Consider the following 16,534-nt stretch of genomic DNA (forward strand, 5'->3'; position numbering starts at 1 on the left):
TGTTGTAGGGAAAGTGTTCCTTTCCTAGAGAAAACGTTATAGATATTTTTCAGATAAGTGTTAATTACGAAGTATCTATAGTGGTACTGACATTTTACTATTCATTTATTGATAGTAAATGAATATCCATAAATCAGTGTATAAGTAAATAAAGAAATCAAGTGTCAAAAGTTAAAGACATAATGTTTGGCTTGGCCCACCCCCTAAAATATGGTGTTCTTTTAAATGTCTACAAATGAAAGGTATCATTGTTTTCTCAGTGGTCAATTACAACTGAGTAGGAGAAAAATGGTATAAATGCAAAATATATCACATTACCAAGAACAGATGAATTAAGAAATAAGCATTTCTCCTTTTGAAAAATGTCACCACTTAATAATATAAGCACAGGCAAAAGAATGTAAAGAAACACTGAGTCTTAACATCCTGGAAAGATTTCACAGTTGTAGAATTTATCAAATCTTAAAGGTCATCTTTGCTTGAAAAACGAGCCTAAACCAAAACAGAGATGTTGCAGAACTTGTGAACACATGTGATACTAAGTGGGGTGTCAGTTCCTTCTTACAAATTTATTATAATGGAGTATTAAAAGAATGATATCTAGAGACCACCTAGTCCAAATTTAGCATTTAGCAAATGAGGAAATTAAAGATTTACTTTACAAATAAGAAAACGGATTCTCTGAGAGTAAATGATTTTTCTAAGTTCGAATGTCTAGTTGGATAATTATTAATTATACACTACTGTTACCAGAAGAAAATGGTATTGGATTCTATCCCTAAAGATCATATTTTGTCTGGAAACCCCTAAGAACTATAGAAGAAATTTGAGGCTGTCACCTATTGATGCAAGTTATAGTAAAGAAAATGCAAGTTCATGGGTCCTGATGGGTTGAAATGTTTTATTATATGGAAATGCTTGTGGCATAACAAATCCAATGGAGAATAATAAGATTATTCCATCTTGAACCTCAAATTTTTAAATATAAAATGATAAAAGTTGAGGCTTAAAAGGTTGTATGTACAATTTACAAGGACTAGTCAAGTCTTACAAAGAAATGCTCTTCATTTCAGAAATTGAGGGGCACTGAAAATACTGGGCTATCTCTTCAAGATCACATGTTAAAATCATTAATTAAAAAAACAAGTTTTATAGTAGGTGCCATATTGATTTTTGATAACAGTTTGAGGTATAGAGTTGGGGAAGAGTTTGGATGTTTACATACAAGTTCATACTGACCTGTTTAGACTTGACAGGAAGAGGTAAGACATAGAATTTAAAAACTAAAGCTTACTTGGTGGAAGAGGCTCATCGATTGTTGGGTAGTGATGATGTTCAGGCCTCAAGGAAGGAAGCTGGCTTACTGGCTGGGAATTATGGAGTATAGGACATTCACCTATGGACAAGATAGTCAAGACATTCAGATTCACTCATTGCTGTGGTAACGTCATCAAAACAGCATGGCTGTAAAACAAACTACTACAGAAAAAAACTACAGAGCGGGCAATCTATTTTTGTGTCTGTTCGCTACATTCACAGTCATTCATGAGAGAGAGAATAGAGGGAATTATTTTTTAAAACCCCAAAGAGAATAAGCAAACACTTCATGACTATGATCTATACCACATAGACCAGTATGTAGGATCAGGGTCTGATTCTGTAACCATCTGAATTTGCTTAATGGGAAGGTGGCATCAGAAACAGACACAAAAGAAAATTAACAGAGCCTGACTTTAGCCCAGCAAAAGAAATAGGCATGTTTAAGGGAAGTGCAGCATTTCTAAAGTCCCATAAAATCTCAGTGGGCCCGTGCAAAATGATTGCTCCTTTCTTGAATAGGTTTCATCAGAGGGCTGCCAAGAGGCTCTTTTAGATGTTGATTTTGAAATGAAACTCTTAGATGGTGACTTCCCAAGATGGGGTTAAGGAACTGGTGGGCCAAGAAGGTAAATTCCTGTCATATGGAAGCTAGATGTTGGGGTGGGAGGCCAAAGAGCTGTGGGATCTTATGAGTGTTCCAGATCAGACAAACCAGGGTGCTCTGGAAAGAGAAAAGGACAAGAGACGAGGAAGTAAATTAAGATGCAGGAAAACTGAGACAGGAAAACTTGAAACACAGAAGTGAGATAGAAGAAAGAAGAAAGACGAACATGGAAAAATTTTGGAAATAAACATATCCACAGAATGCATGCCCTGATTATCATAGACACAGCTAATATTCTTGACAATCAGATTTATAATGAACTGAAGAATGTTCTAAAATGGTGTTCCTATTTCACAATGTCCTGGTAACACTGTGTGTGGAGCAGGCATGTGGATGGGAGGTCTACAGTGCCAGCAATTGCAGAGACAATTGCTCTTGATCTTTGGAAAGCTAGAGGGGCCCGGTCCATGAGACAACCAGCACTCAGACTGATGTGTCCTCCCTCTGCCTCACATGATTCTGATCCTGGCTTTCTTGTAGGAGACCCTGTTAGCCAGAGGACAAAGGTCAGGACTTCTCCTTCTTCTGCCCTTCACGGCTGATGCAGAAAGCGTTTCATTATCAAAAAGGAGAGAAACTGTGACAAACAGTGGTTAAGACTTTTGTGTGATCAAAAATTACAAATATTTCCCGGAATGTCCATATATGGAAAGGATGATTATTTCTTCTCAGTCTAGATTCATAGAACTGATAAAAGTTAAATTAATTAGGGAAGGAAGTTTGGTGGGTTTAATTTAGCAGTTTAATTCCTAGACCTAACTGAAGAACAAAAACAGAGTGGTATTCAGGAACAAAGTGTCCTTTTAAATGTTAAATATGTTGCATGATTTCTTGTGCAAACTTTGGTATGTTACTCAGATCCTTGGGGTCCTCTGAGACTATAAGGAAAATCAAGTAAGATGCCCCTCGTGTCAGTGTACAGCTCCTTGTGAACTGCCTACTGTTTTAAAGATGGATTCTGTTTTTAGTGGATACCACACTCATGTCTATCTTTATATGTGCTTAGTGTCAGAAACTACAAAACAACAGTACAGTTGTTATGTCACCAGCTGTTGTGTTTTTATTTAGTTTCTTGAGGAAACAACAACAACAACAAACTTACCTCTCCAAATTAATTCAACCAATCAGATTAATTACTCCTCCAAGCTAGTGGAGACATTGTCACTTAATGGAGCTGACTCCTCCTGCTTGTGAACCCCAAGCAAATGCAATGACATGAGTGAGGCAGGTCAGCCAACTGAAAGGATGGGGCACACAGAGGAACAAAGAGGTTTTGTTTTGCAGGAGGTCACTCTTCCACACAGTCACCCTTGCCTCAAACACAAAGCTAGTGTTCAGACATACTAGAACTTCCAAGAAGGAAACATACTCCCCTTGAAAAGTTAGTCTTACTGTTTATCTGCCTGGAAGAACCCTCACTCGAGGAGAGGCCAAGAGCTTTACATGTATCATTTCATTTAGTTCTTCCAATACCCTGTTGAGGTAGATTCTACATTTACACCAATGTTACATGTAAGCATGGAGCAGTTACATAACCAGCCAAGGTCTCACGGCTAGGAGGTGGTAGGACTGAATATAACAAACCCAGGTGGCCTGACTCCAGGGCCAGAGCTTGTAATCACATTATATTACTCTTTTCATTTGATCTGCAGAAAGTTTTTAAAAATTATTTTATGATGAGATTAATAGTTATTTTAAAAACTATTTTATAGAGGGAGGAAAGAAGCAAACAGTAGGTAAAAAAAAATACATCCTCTATAAATTGCTGTAGACTCATCTACCTGTGCATGTGTACAGTCAGCCTACATTGGCTTCAGCAGTGAAAGAATTTGCAATCTTAGAAGTCAAAACAAGGGGCAACAGTGATTCTAAAGCGAAGAGAGGGCCCATAGGCATACATCAGGTGGGTTGTGTGGAATCCCTACTTTCTTGAAACATGTGCCAATGAGGGGCAGATCCACAGCGCACACACCGCAAGCGCAGGGCTCACTACGAGGGAGGGAAGAGTGGTTGTGAACAAGTCACATGCCAACACATGTGCAGCCTACATGAGATCAAGCCCCTCTCAGGACTCTTCCATCCTGTTGACCCCAGTGACCACCAGGGAAGCACGAAGGTGCTTCTTAGTCTTTTCTGAGTTTACATTCTGCAGAATTGAGGAATTCAGAAATTTCTTGAGAAGTTGCCCTGCAAAGACTTCCGCTCTGCCCCTGAAACATTTTCTTGTTCTTTCTGTTAGGGGAGGTCTTGCCCTGTTGGACAAGGGCATGGACAGTATTTTTTGCTTTTTTCTTTTGTAAAACATGCCTCTATATAAATGCCTTTTAATTAACCATGTGTGGATTATCTCGAAGCATGGTGGTCAAAATATACCCCATGGGCTAAAATGGTTGACAAACTGCACACTCAGCCTTATTTTTGTATGGCTCTGAGTTAAGAATGCTTATTATTAGTTTTAAATATAAAATTGTTAGAAAAAAATAGCTTTTGGTGAGGAGAGTTGCTTGATTTGCCTCTTGACTCACAAAGCCTCAAATATTTACTATCTGGCTTTTTACAGAAAAAGTTTACCGACCTCTGGTCTAAAACATCCCTGTCATCTTCTAGTTGTGCTCATTTATGTGCATACCCCAAATTTCCTTATACTGTAGTTACTTTCAACTGTATTGTAATTATTGAGTACCTTCCATAAGTTATCTGATGTTGATCTATCTCCCTGTGCCCAGCATAGAGCAATGGGCCTAGAACAAAGAAGAGACTCAAAATATCCTTGTTAAAGAAAGGAATTGTCCACCCCATTCTCACTCTCATGGGTGCTTTTTCATATTGTATGCTATTAGGGTGTATTGTATGTCACTACAGTTAATTGCATGTCACTATAGTTTTTCTCCTGGTGTTTCTCCTCTTTGACCAATTTCCTTGCACTTCTCCTTATTACATGTGCCACTTTCCCTCACTCCTTCTTTCTCTGAAATGTAGAATTAGGCATTGTGGAATATGTAAAATTATTTTTTGTATGCTCACTTTATTTCCTGTAAAAATTTGTAGGTGCCAGGCATTTGTTTAGGTACTGAGAATTCAAACATAAAGAAGATACAGTTCTGGCCCTTGAAGAGTTTACAGTCTAGAGACAATACCATGATTTTGTTTGGAGGCTAATTTAAGCAGCAAAACAGCAAAATAGCAGAATCTATATTTTTCTCTTTTAAAACGACTGAATTATTTCACAGTTATGTGACTTTTTAATTATTATTCCTATGTCACTGTCACTTGACTGGAAAATGATTCCCAATTCTGGATAAGGAAATGCAAATTAATTTTACAGATGATTCCAAAGGAATGGTTAGAAGGGCCATCTTTGGTTAAAATGCAGAATATATTTTAAAACTAAAGGTGGCAGCTTTTGGATTTGAATCTTACTTGCAACAAAATGATTTATGCATTCATGTTATTCTTCTCTTCCATTAGCCAAAGTAGTCCCCCCCCCAAAAAAAAAAAAAAAGAAAAGAAAAGAAAGAAAAACAAAAGAAAACATAAAAACACCAACAAAAACCAACGAGAATTGAGCAGACAGACATGATGACAAATACATTTAGGCTATACCTATCCATATGTACAAAGGTTAGCTAAATTCTGAAACAGAGGTAAAATCAATGTTCTTCAGCTTATATTAAAATTTATTGCTAATCTTTAATAAGTTTTGGGAAGTCAGAAGATATTTACACATTACCCACCTAATATTGATGATCATTTCTACTTATATCATTTGATATCAGCCTTAATGCTCTGGTTGTTGTCAAGGCCGGAAGCTAATATGGATACTAACTGGTTCTGGTGATTACTAGTTAGAACAGAGAAGCACATTTCCAAGTGCTTGCTCACATGTGTGCAGTAGTGGTAATCTTGGTGTATATCTGAGAGGCGGTGGGGTGTCAGCTACTCATAGTCACGAATACTGACACACACACACACACACACACACACACACACACATCAGACATACACACATTGCAGCAGCAAGCCCATTTGGGACTGATCCTTTCTTGTTTTTAAACCATGTTGGTGCGACCTGTGTCTCTCTGGTGGTCCTATTCTCACTCTGATCATGTTTGAGGTCTAACCTTCTCTCCGATGGCTTGGCCCTGCCATGGGGGACTCCAGACCATCCACGGTTCTTGCCATGCCCTCGGTGGGGGCAGCTGGCTGGTCTTGCCACTGCCCAGCGCCATTCACAGACTCGGCGTCCAGCTCCGGACTCTGCACCGAGTCTGGCACCGACTCAAAAGCGCTGTTCTCCTCCTCATCGTCATCTTGCGAGGAGAAGACTGTACTCTCGGAGATCTTGGCGCTGTCCACGGAGGAGAAGCGCGTGTGGCTCGCGAACCTGCTGCCATTGTAGCAGGAGGGGCTGTAGCAGGAGGCGCTATAGCAGGAGCTGCTGTAGCAAGACGTGCTGTAGCACGAGGAGCTGTAGCAGGAAGGGCTGCAACAGGATGCATCACAGCCCTCACTGCTGTGGTCCCCGCCCTGCCGGGGGCTGGAGTCGCTCTCACTCTCTGTGCTTGGGTGCGTGTCGCCATCCGGGGCTGGGCTGTTGGCCAAGCCAGAGTGGACGGGGGGCGCTGGGCCTGGAGTAGCCCCCTTGGGGTCCTCTCCACCCTCCTCCAGGGCAGGCGGCTCAGCAGGTACTGTGTCCCCTTCGCTGTGCCCATCCTTCTCTGAGGCATCTTTGAGGGTGGACTCTTCCTCAGCACCATCGCTCTCCGTGGCGCTGCCCTGGGCTGAGGGCATGCTGTGCAGCAGGGTGTGGATGCGGATGTAATGTGTCCGAGGGGTCTCTGGGTCTCCGCAGGCCGACGCGATCACTGTCTCTAGCTCGGACACAGGCAGGGAGCACGGCCTGCTCTTTCTCGTCACCGAGGCGTGCAGAGGCAGCCTGTCCTCCTGCTGCCTGAGAGCAGACACATCCTCCTCCTCCGCTGGCCCTTTTTCCTCCTCTTGCCCTCCAGCCCGCTTCTCTGTCCAGGCTTCCTCCTCCACGGGACCCTCATTGCTGCGTGAGTCTTCACAGTTCTCCAGCAGCCCTGGTGGGGGAGCCACCCCTCTCAGGTCCAGCCTCTCAGCCAGCTCTTCTGCACTCAGGGTGGGCTCAGTATCCTCTTGTCTCAGGCCAGGGAGCTCCCCAGCCCCATCAGGTCCCACAGAGACTGTACTGCTGTCTCCTGCCTCAGTGGTACCTGCCGCTTCCTCCACTGGCTTGGCAAGCTCCAGGCTCTCGTCCCCTTCAGCGTCCGTGGTGCTGCCCTCACTTGGCTGCACTGGCTTGGAGCTACTGGAGGGCTCTGGTGCATCATGCAGAGTCTCCTCATGGCTGTTTGCCACCAGGTTGTTCATGGGGCTGTCCTGAATTTCTTCTGCCTCAGCTTCAGTACTCAGGGAGATCTCTTCATCATCTGCAGGCAAAAGGAAAACGTCATTCCTTCTACAAGAGAGCATTGTGGTATTAGTGTACTCTGCTGGACATGGACATGTAAGCCATCATAAGGGATTTTTATGTTAGAATATTGGATATAGGTGTTGATATTGGATATAGGTTTCTCATTGGCCAGTACTCATCTGAAAAATTCTGTAAAAGTGTTCTCCTTCTAGAACAACTAATCCTAAAATGTATGTGGAACCACAAAAGACACCAAATAGCCAAAACAATCTTGAGAAAGAACAATATGGGAGGTATCACGTTGCCTGATTTCAAATTACACTACAAAGTTACAAAAAGCAAAACAATATGGTAACGGCATGAAAACAGGCACATAGATAAATGGAATAGAGAGCCCAGAAAGAAATCTTTGCTTATATGGTCAATTACTCTATGACAATGGAGGAAAGAATATAGAATGGGGTAAAGACAGTCTCTTCAATAAGTGGTGTTGAGAAAACTGGACAGATTTGTGCACCAAAATGAAACTGGACCACCTTCTTATGGTAATATACAAGGATAAACTCAAAATGGAATGAAGACTTAAATGTAAGACCTGAAATCATAGAACTCCTAGAAGAAAACATAGGCAGTAAACTCTTTGATATTGGTCTTAACGATATCTTTTTAGATATGCCTCCTTGAGCAAGGATGACAAAAGCAAAAATAAACAAATAGAGCTACATCAAACTAAAAAGTTTTTGCACAGCAAAGGAAACCTTCAACAAAATGAAAAAACAATCTAGTGAATGGGAAAAAATATTTGCAAATAACATAAGAGTATGTGGTAAGTGTTTAATATCCAAAATATATAAGGAAATTATATGACTTAAAAAAATCCAATTAAAAAATGGGCAGAGGATCTGAATAGACATCTCTCCAAAGAGGACACACAAATGACCAACAGAAACAAGAAAAGTTGCTCACATCACTAATCATTAAGGATATGCAAATCAAAACCACAATTAGATACCACCTCACTCAAATAACAAGTGCTGGCGAAGATATGGAAGAAAGGGAACCCTCATGCACTGTTGGTGGGCATGTAAATTGGTGCAGCCGCTATGCAAAACAGTATGGAGATTTCGCAAAAAATTAAAAATAGAACTGCTATGCAACCCAGCAATTCCACTCCTGGGTATTTATCTGAAGAAAACAAAAACATTAATTAAAAAAGATATATGCACTCCTATGTTCATTGCAGCATTATTTATAACAACCAAGATATGGAAACAATCCAGGTGTCCATTGGTAGATTAACTGATAAAGAAGATACACAATGGAGTATTACTCAGAAATAAGAAAGAATGAAATCTTCCCATTTGTGACAACCTGGATGGGCCTAGAGGGTATTATGCTAACTGAAATAAGTCAGATGGAGAAAGACAAAACCATATGATTTCATTACATGTGGAATCCAACAAAACAAAACAATACATAAACAAGACAAAACAGAAACACACCCATAGATATACAGAACAAGCTGGTAGTTGCCAATGAGGGTGGGGGTGGATAGGAGGATGGGTGAAAAAAAGAAAAAACTAACTACTCTCCCTCCTAAGTGCTTGATCCCATTTCCTTTATTGTGACCGTATGATTTATTGTCCAAACAGGGACACTTTTGAGAGTAAAAGGGAGCATTATTAATAATGAAGCAAGGTCAAAGGGCAGGACTGTCCTGCAAAAAAGTTGAAAAAAAGAAAAAGAATGAGTTCTGCTCGTGTTAATGACAATTTGCAGTCATATTATATTTCTGTTTCAAGGGAATTCAGTTTTTGGTTAAAACACCCAAAGCTTACTGTTACTCCAGTTCTGGCCACATAGTACGTGCTTAACAATGTTTGCTACATGGAAGACTTCAAAGATGGGAGCGGAATGTTTACATTTCCTTGCTGATCACAGGCAAGGCTAATTATACTTGCTTAATGTATTTCATATGGCTGGGTTCCCCAGAATGACAGAATGTTCTTAGGCAACTAGAGAGTAGAAAAGGGCTAGATGATGGGAGCAACCAGTCATTTAGAAGCTCAGACTGAAAGGCTTTTGACATTTGGTGATGTCAAATGTCATCAAGCAACCATTCAAGGAATAGCTACCAGTTTACCTCTACTTTCTCCCAATTGCTTGTTTTATTGGATCCTGCCAGATATAAAGGTCCTATTCCAAACACACTAGTGCAACTCACTCATTGAAGATGAACAACCTCCCTGGTGAGCCGTAAGGCTGTCCTTCCTGATACACTGAATGAAGAGTCAGTTTTATTCTCACAATACAGAAAAGGCTGAATTTGAAAGGAAAAAAACAGTCAGGTGTTTTCTTACAATCTGCATTGTATACTGAGCAAAGAAAAGTGCATCTGGAGTTTAATGAGTGGGCAGTGGGAACAAATAATTCTCAGCGTGATCTACACTTAGTATGAGAGTTGTGGGAGAGGAGCAAAAGCGGAATTATGAGGCCTCTCATCATTCTTATTTGGAAAGATGTTTTGCCTTGGAAAACTGAACACTGGATGATTCTGAAGTTTTGTGTTCAATTTATAGTTTTTATTTTTCGCTGTGATATTGTAAAAGTCCATTGTATAATCATAGCTGTTCAACAGCATGATATGTATCACATTCATTCATGTTTACATTCCTTCATTCACTTATTCCCGTATGCAATAGTTAAACATTTATAGAGTACCTCTTATGTGGGTGCTGGAATCAAAATGATAAATTAGACAAGGTTCCATACCCATGTTGGCCTCAATGTCAACCCCCACTCCACTGTCTAACCCTCTACCTTTTGGTCACCAGAATGAAGTGAAGCCTCTCTATCAAGGAGACAGCAACCTGGCTTCTAGATCAGATCTCTCGCTTCTAGGCCTCAAATGGTGAAGACAGAGAATCAGAAAACTTAGACCATGTCTGGAGAGAACCACAGTTATTGTATTTTAGAGAAAGGACCACAGTATGACATTAGGCTAAGACATGAAGTTCATGCTCAAAATACCTGGGTGGATGGAGGAAGTGATCTCAAACCGGAATTGCAGCTGTCCACTCACATGATCTGTTGGAAGCCTGCGGCCGAGTGTGTAGCTGACCACCCTATCCCTAGAAGGAAATAAGCACCATCACAGATCTGGTCAGCACCTCCTTCTAAAGACCATGCCAGCAGTGGAGGCCCCAGGTGGCCCTGCTGTTCATAGGTAATGATGTGCTCAGGTACCTATGAGATGGTCCTAAGGCAAAGATGGGAATGTACATCTGATCAACAGTAATGAAAGACTTCAAGAAAATCCTTATTGAATATTCTATAAGGAGTCATAAACTACAGCCCATGGGCCAAACCTGGACCACCCCCTATTTTTGTATGGCCATGAGCTTTTCACATTTCTAAATGGTTGGGAAAGAAAGTAAAAAAGGAGTAATATTTTGTGACACATGAAAATTACATAAAATTCAAATTTCAACTTCCACCGAGTTTTATTAGAACACAGCTATGCTTATTAGTTTACTTATTGTATGGGGCTGCTTTGGCATGCTGCAGTGGCAGAGTTGAGTACTTGGCACAGAGACCATATGACCTACAAAGCCTAAAATATTTACTAATGGGCCCTTTACAGATAATTTTCCAACCCGTGTTCTAAAGAAAAAAAAAGACATGGATATACTTTGCTTGCTTTTCCTATGCACGTTGATATTTTCCAAATACAGTGCCAGCAACAGGTGCGTGTCTTGCAGTATATATACCAATTGTCTGAGAAAGGATGTTGGCATGGTCACTGGAGAGCACGTGGAGAGCTTTAGAAAAGGATCCGCTGCTGGCTGGAGTGAAGCAAGATGTGGCCTTGACTCCCAATTACACCAACTCCAAGGTCCCACATAGGTAAGATACTCTGGATTCTCTCTGGATTCTGGCACCATCCCCTCTGTCCACTCAAGGTAATTTCTTAATTACTAAGAAGAAAACTATCCCGGGAATCAACCTGAAACTTTGCTTTTACAGTTTCATCAACAATGTAGCTTCAGCAGACAACACTGCCCCCTATGTTGGCCTAAATAGGAAAAGTAACTCCTTTGGGATACTTAGGAAGTAACAAATCCAGTGTACCCAATAATAACAAGGACATATATCAAAACCAACTGTTACTCAGATGATTCTGTGTTCATTTCATTTATTCATTTGTGACATTCAAATAAAAAGATAAATCACTGGCTGTTAGTTTCTTTTTAGAAAAGACCAGTGCTATGAAACAAACAACATATATCCCAATGGTCCACTGACTTAGTAGTCTTCTTTGGTAAGCCATGGTTGTGTTTGGACTTCCTTGGAAGTCCATTAAGTAAAGCATTGTATGCAGGAAAAATAGAGCGAGCCACAATATTTTGTTTGTTTAGAAGGGCCTCGGTTAATATAATGAAATAGTTCTATTATGACCATAGAAAGTCATTTTGAACCCAAAACTTAGTTGAAATTAGGGGAGGCCAAAAAACAATCAGATAATGAAATCAAAATTAAATTTATTATGCTTTGCATTTTCTTTCCAGGCCTTTTTTTCCTTTGCTTTTCACCTAGTTCATATTTTTGAGCCCGTGCCATGTAAAAAGTAGTTGATACAAAGCATGTAAAGTATAGCCCTTGCCTTTAAATAGTTTACATTCAGCTGGGAGCATAAGGCAGGACCACAAAATAATGGTTCAAGGCAGCTAGTGGTATTTCCAACATGAAGCTGAGGTGGTTGGGGTTAGAGGACTTCAGGGGAGGCAAGGGCCCAGCTGAAGGCTTAAGATGCTATAGGCAAAGGAATTGAGAGAGCATTGGAAATGAGAGTGCATGTGTGCCTGGAGAGGAGAGAAGAGGAGCCAGTGTCTGAGGTCAGGGAGACTGTGAGTGCAATGGAGCAGAGGTTTCCAGAGCAATGCATGGAGGGGAAGGGGTGTGGGGGTTGTATTTGCTGAGGGCAGAGGGACGCTGTGGTGCAAGGTGGATTTGCTTCTGTGACGTGTATGCCCTGAGGTTCTGCCATGGCCCCAGGACCGAATGGCCACTGCCTCAGTGACCATCACCCCGATGCCCTTTGTCTACATTGGGGCACCTCCAGAAGGGGCAGCACTGAAGAAGGGGCCTCCAGGGACTGTGGAAAGCTGCAGGCCTGGAGGAAGAGCTGCTGCCCCAGGCTGCAGAGGGTGGTCTGTTATACCATCAGAGGTAGTAAGTGGACAGCTCCACTAAGGTTTGCTGTTGCTTCCTCTTAGACGGGGTTTAAGCTCAATTATATCTTATATGTCCTTCTCCTTTTTCTTGGGTGGCAAGAACACTGTAAAAAATCATAGCTTACCTTGTTCTGGCAGGGGAGACCCTTTCTCACCTCAGTGGCCTGCTTTCACCACCTGGGGATGTGCCTTTCCACAGTAGGAAGTAGGAGGCAGGACAATTAGGTGAAGAAATGAAGCAGCAGCTTTGGCTTATGAAAAGTACTCAACATGGAAGAGTAGATGGGTTCCTTCTGTGGCTGTAGAGAGCCCGGGACACTCAACAGACACTAATTGAATCTCTAATACACACTAGACAGTAGTGTGCTCAGTACTGGGGTACAAAGAATCCTACCTAGACACTCTTTGTGTTCTCCAGACAGTAAGGCAGAGGAGAGAAATAAAAAGTGTGGCCAATGCTAAATTTGAGAATTGGTTCTAGGAACCTTTCAAGGGGCCTGTTGCAGGGGAGGGCACTTGGACATTGAAGAGAGGAAGGTATGAGTTTCAACTCTGTCTGCATCTCTGTCACTCACAAGCCTACCTAATTCACAAGTGGGAATTATTTATCCTACTTAAGCAGGATTCCTCATATGGAAGAATGGTGATAGTACCTCAGTTCCAGCGCATGAAAAAGACTAAAAGAAATTAACAATGATCACAAGGAATACCGTTCCCTTCTGAGTTCATACTATGTGTCAGGGGCTGTTTTACATTCTTTATGTACATGTTTTGTTTGTTTGTTTGTTTGTTTAATCCTTACAGCCATGAATGGAAAGTGCAAACACTGTTTGACACATAGCTGTAGCTCCATAACGTCAGAGAGCCAATGGCATGTCTTTGTGCACACAGCTACAAATGTGCTATGATGCTCTAATGAAATGTCCTTAATGATAACTATTAGTGAGTCCCAAGTCCTTCTGAAAATTCAGAGAGCTTTAAATTAAGACACTTGGAAATTCTGCATAATTTTTCTCATTCCTTTGGCATCAATCTAAGAGTCATATTGTATTGAAGCATACATTTATGGCCAGCGAGAGCCATACCTAGTGTTTTAAAATATAGTTCCTATTATCTAGATAAATACATATTCATAAAGATTTTATCTACTCGGAGTTCAATTTAATGAGAACCATGAATGGACATGACTGTAAAAGATATAAAACACAAATACAACTGAATTACGTGAGCAACATAATTGGTATCATTCCATGAGAATTCATGCTTTTAAAATTTCATACATATTATCTAGCATTTTTCTATAAATACTAATGTTTTCTAAGGTACTCTAGTAACCCAGCATTTCATCTTATTATGGAACTGTCACAAATGGTTAAATCCTACACACAAGACAAGTATACAAATGAAATAATATACTTTATAGTAAAAAAAAATTTAATTTCTACCTATAAGAAAAAAATGCTGCGTTAAGTGTTTCTGTCAATATTTTGTCTCAGAATTTTTCACTCTCTTGCATCAGTAACCAGTGATACACGAACAAGGGGAAAGGAAAGTGTTTGTTTAATTGAATGTTGTGGCTTGAACAACATAATTAATGAGAGAAGCCAAGGAAATTCAACACCATCATTTAGTTTGAGTCTCTTGGAGACTATATTGCTGCAGCTTTCAGGCTTCCCCTAGCCTGCTGGCTGAAGCCTAATGATACTGAGGTCTCAATCACACGTTTACCCTATGGCGTGTCTTTCCAGGAGTCTCTGAACTGGCATCGAAAGCTTTCCCAAGAAGCGTTTGATGATAGGGCGGCTCTTGACAAACTTGTCCTTCACCTCGATTTCCAGCACATCCGTGGGCAATGACACAAAGCTGAATTGCTGCAATAAAATAATATGTCGCATCAGTTAACTGAGAGGTGTAAGGGCTGACCAATTCCCAGTCCTTCTACTTTGGGTGAAGTCATTGTAAAACATTCCTGTGAAGATATATATAGATGTAGATATCAAGGTCTTAGAAATTCTGCAAGCCCTGCTTACTCAGTAAATGAATAATGGCAACAATGAAGTGCTTCTCTCTGTGCTTAAAAGTAAGGTTATTCTCTGAGACTCAAATAATAAAAACAACTCACTTTCAAAAGAATAAATGCTACCTAGGCCTTACCATAGTTGACTAAAGGTATTAACATACTTAAAGTAAGAAAAAGCACAAACTTACCTATAATTAAGGAAATGCACTTTAAATCAACAATTTCTTTTTCTTCATTATTAGAATGGCAGAGAATTTTAAAAGATTGGTAATACCCCATGTTCTTGAGAATGGGAAAGACAAGAACTTCCACACCGTATTGATGGGAATGTAATAGATTCGACCTTTGGGAAGGGAATAGGCAATTTTTACTGGCATTTAAGCTGCAAATTCCCTTCAAAGCAGAATTCTACTTCTAGGAAATTTCCCTCTGAATTAACTTGCATAAGCATGCAAAATATATATTTTATAGGGATGGTTACTGGAGCATTATTAACAATAGCAAAAGTCTAGAAAGAGCAAACCTGTCTATCAATAGGAAACCAGCTAAATGAAGGATGGAAAATCCTTGAAACAGAGAACTCTGCTGTTATTGAAAAGAAACAGGTAAATATGCACTGACATAAAAAGATACTTGACAAAACAAGTGAAAAAGCAAGAAATAGAAGAATTTGAAGAGAGAGATTCCATTGTACTTTGACTGCAGAGAAAATGCCAGGACAGGTACACTCCAAACTGAACTCTAGGAAGTGGGCTGGTAGAGAAGGGGAGAAGGCAGATCTTTTTCATTCGATTCTAAACTGTTCATTTTTATAACAGCATACTATATAACATTTAAAATAAAGGCAACAACAAATTAAAGAAAACTGTGACCATCAGAAGTTGTCTTGGTTAACAGTAAAAGTGTAGAAAAGGAGAGGGAAGTTAAATATTGGCATTGCCCAGCTCAGATTACCTGGGAAGAGGGAGTCTTAATTGATATTGAATGTTACAGTACCTTAATCAAGAGTTGTGAAACAACTGAAATATGTAATTATTTTCTTTTATTCTGATTAATTTCTAACAACAATCTTTTAATTAGCTGATTTCAACTTACACAGATTAAATATGGTGGGCATGGTAATATAAACACCTCTGTGCCAGTCAGGACTGGCTAGGGCGTGCTGCAGCAACAATCAAATTCCAAATCTCAGTGACTTACAATGGTAGAGTTCTGTTCCTTGCTCACACTGTCACTGTGAGTTGGCAGAGGGCTCTGCTTATTAGTCACTCAGGGAGCCAGGCTGATGGACTAGATAGATACCCTCTCAAACACAGCTAGCCACAGTGAAAGAGGGGAAGAGAATGCCAAAAGGTCTTCCTCCTGCAAATAAGTGTTCTCTTCAAAGTCCAGCCCCTCATCAGAACTAGACACATGCCCTAGCCAAACACAGAGAACAGGAAGTAAGATCCTACAGTGTGTCTGGGAGACAGCAGACATATTTGGCAAATAGCACTGACTTCCACACCCTCCACATGACACTTTTAATCTTCATTATCAATTAGTTTTAGTTAACTTTTATACAATTCCTAAGAACCAATCATTGTTGGTACTGACAAAACTGAATTTATGGACATGCTAAGCTTGAGGATCAAATCCTTTAAGAAGACCTGTTTGAGTGAGGTTCCAGCCCCTCTAACTCCCTCAGGTCCTCAACATTTCTATAGCTTTGGTCCAGTAATTCCACTGTGAAGTGTATTATAATGGATCTACTAACCTAAATGCTCAACAGTAGGCTAGATACAGTGAAATATATGCATATGATATAATAGTTTATAATTTTCTAAAGAATAATAACATTATGATTATATATGCAATTA

The 16,534-nt window shown here is 40.3% G+C and overlaps 1 protein-coding gene across 1 annotated transcript in view; it reads right to left on the reverse strand.

The window, feature by feature from the left end:
- Window positions 1–16,534, reverse strand: part of HECW1 (HECT, C2 and WW domain containing E3 ubiquitin protein ligase 1) — a 507,225-nt gene that overhangs the window by 110,598 nt on the left and 380,093 nt on the right. Inside the window, exons 7-10 of the mRNA XM_074339744.1 lie at window positions 14,384–14,526; window positions 10,452–10,552; window positions 6,106–7,437; window positions 1,295–1,396 (exon numbers count right to left, since the gene is read on the reverse strand). Coding sequence (XP_074195845.1) covers window positions 1,295–1,396; window positions 6,106–7,437; window positions 10,452–10,552; window positions 14,384–14,526 — 1,678 coding nt within the window. The remainder of the gene's footprint in view (window positions 1–1,294; window positions 1,397–6,105; window positions 7,438–10,451; window positions 10,553–14,383; window positions 14,527–16,534) is intronic.

This window comes from Rhinolophus sinicus, linkage group LG09, assembly GCF_036562045.2.
Source record: "Rhinolophus sinicus isolate RSC01 linkage group LG09, ASM3656204v1, whole genome shotgun sequence".
Taxonomy (NCBI): domain Eukaryota; kingdom Metazoa; phylum Chordata; class Mammalia; order Chiroptera; family Rhinolophidae; genus Rhinolophus; species Rhinolophus sinicus.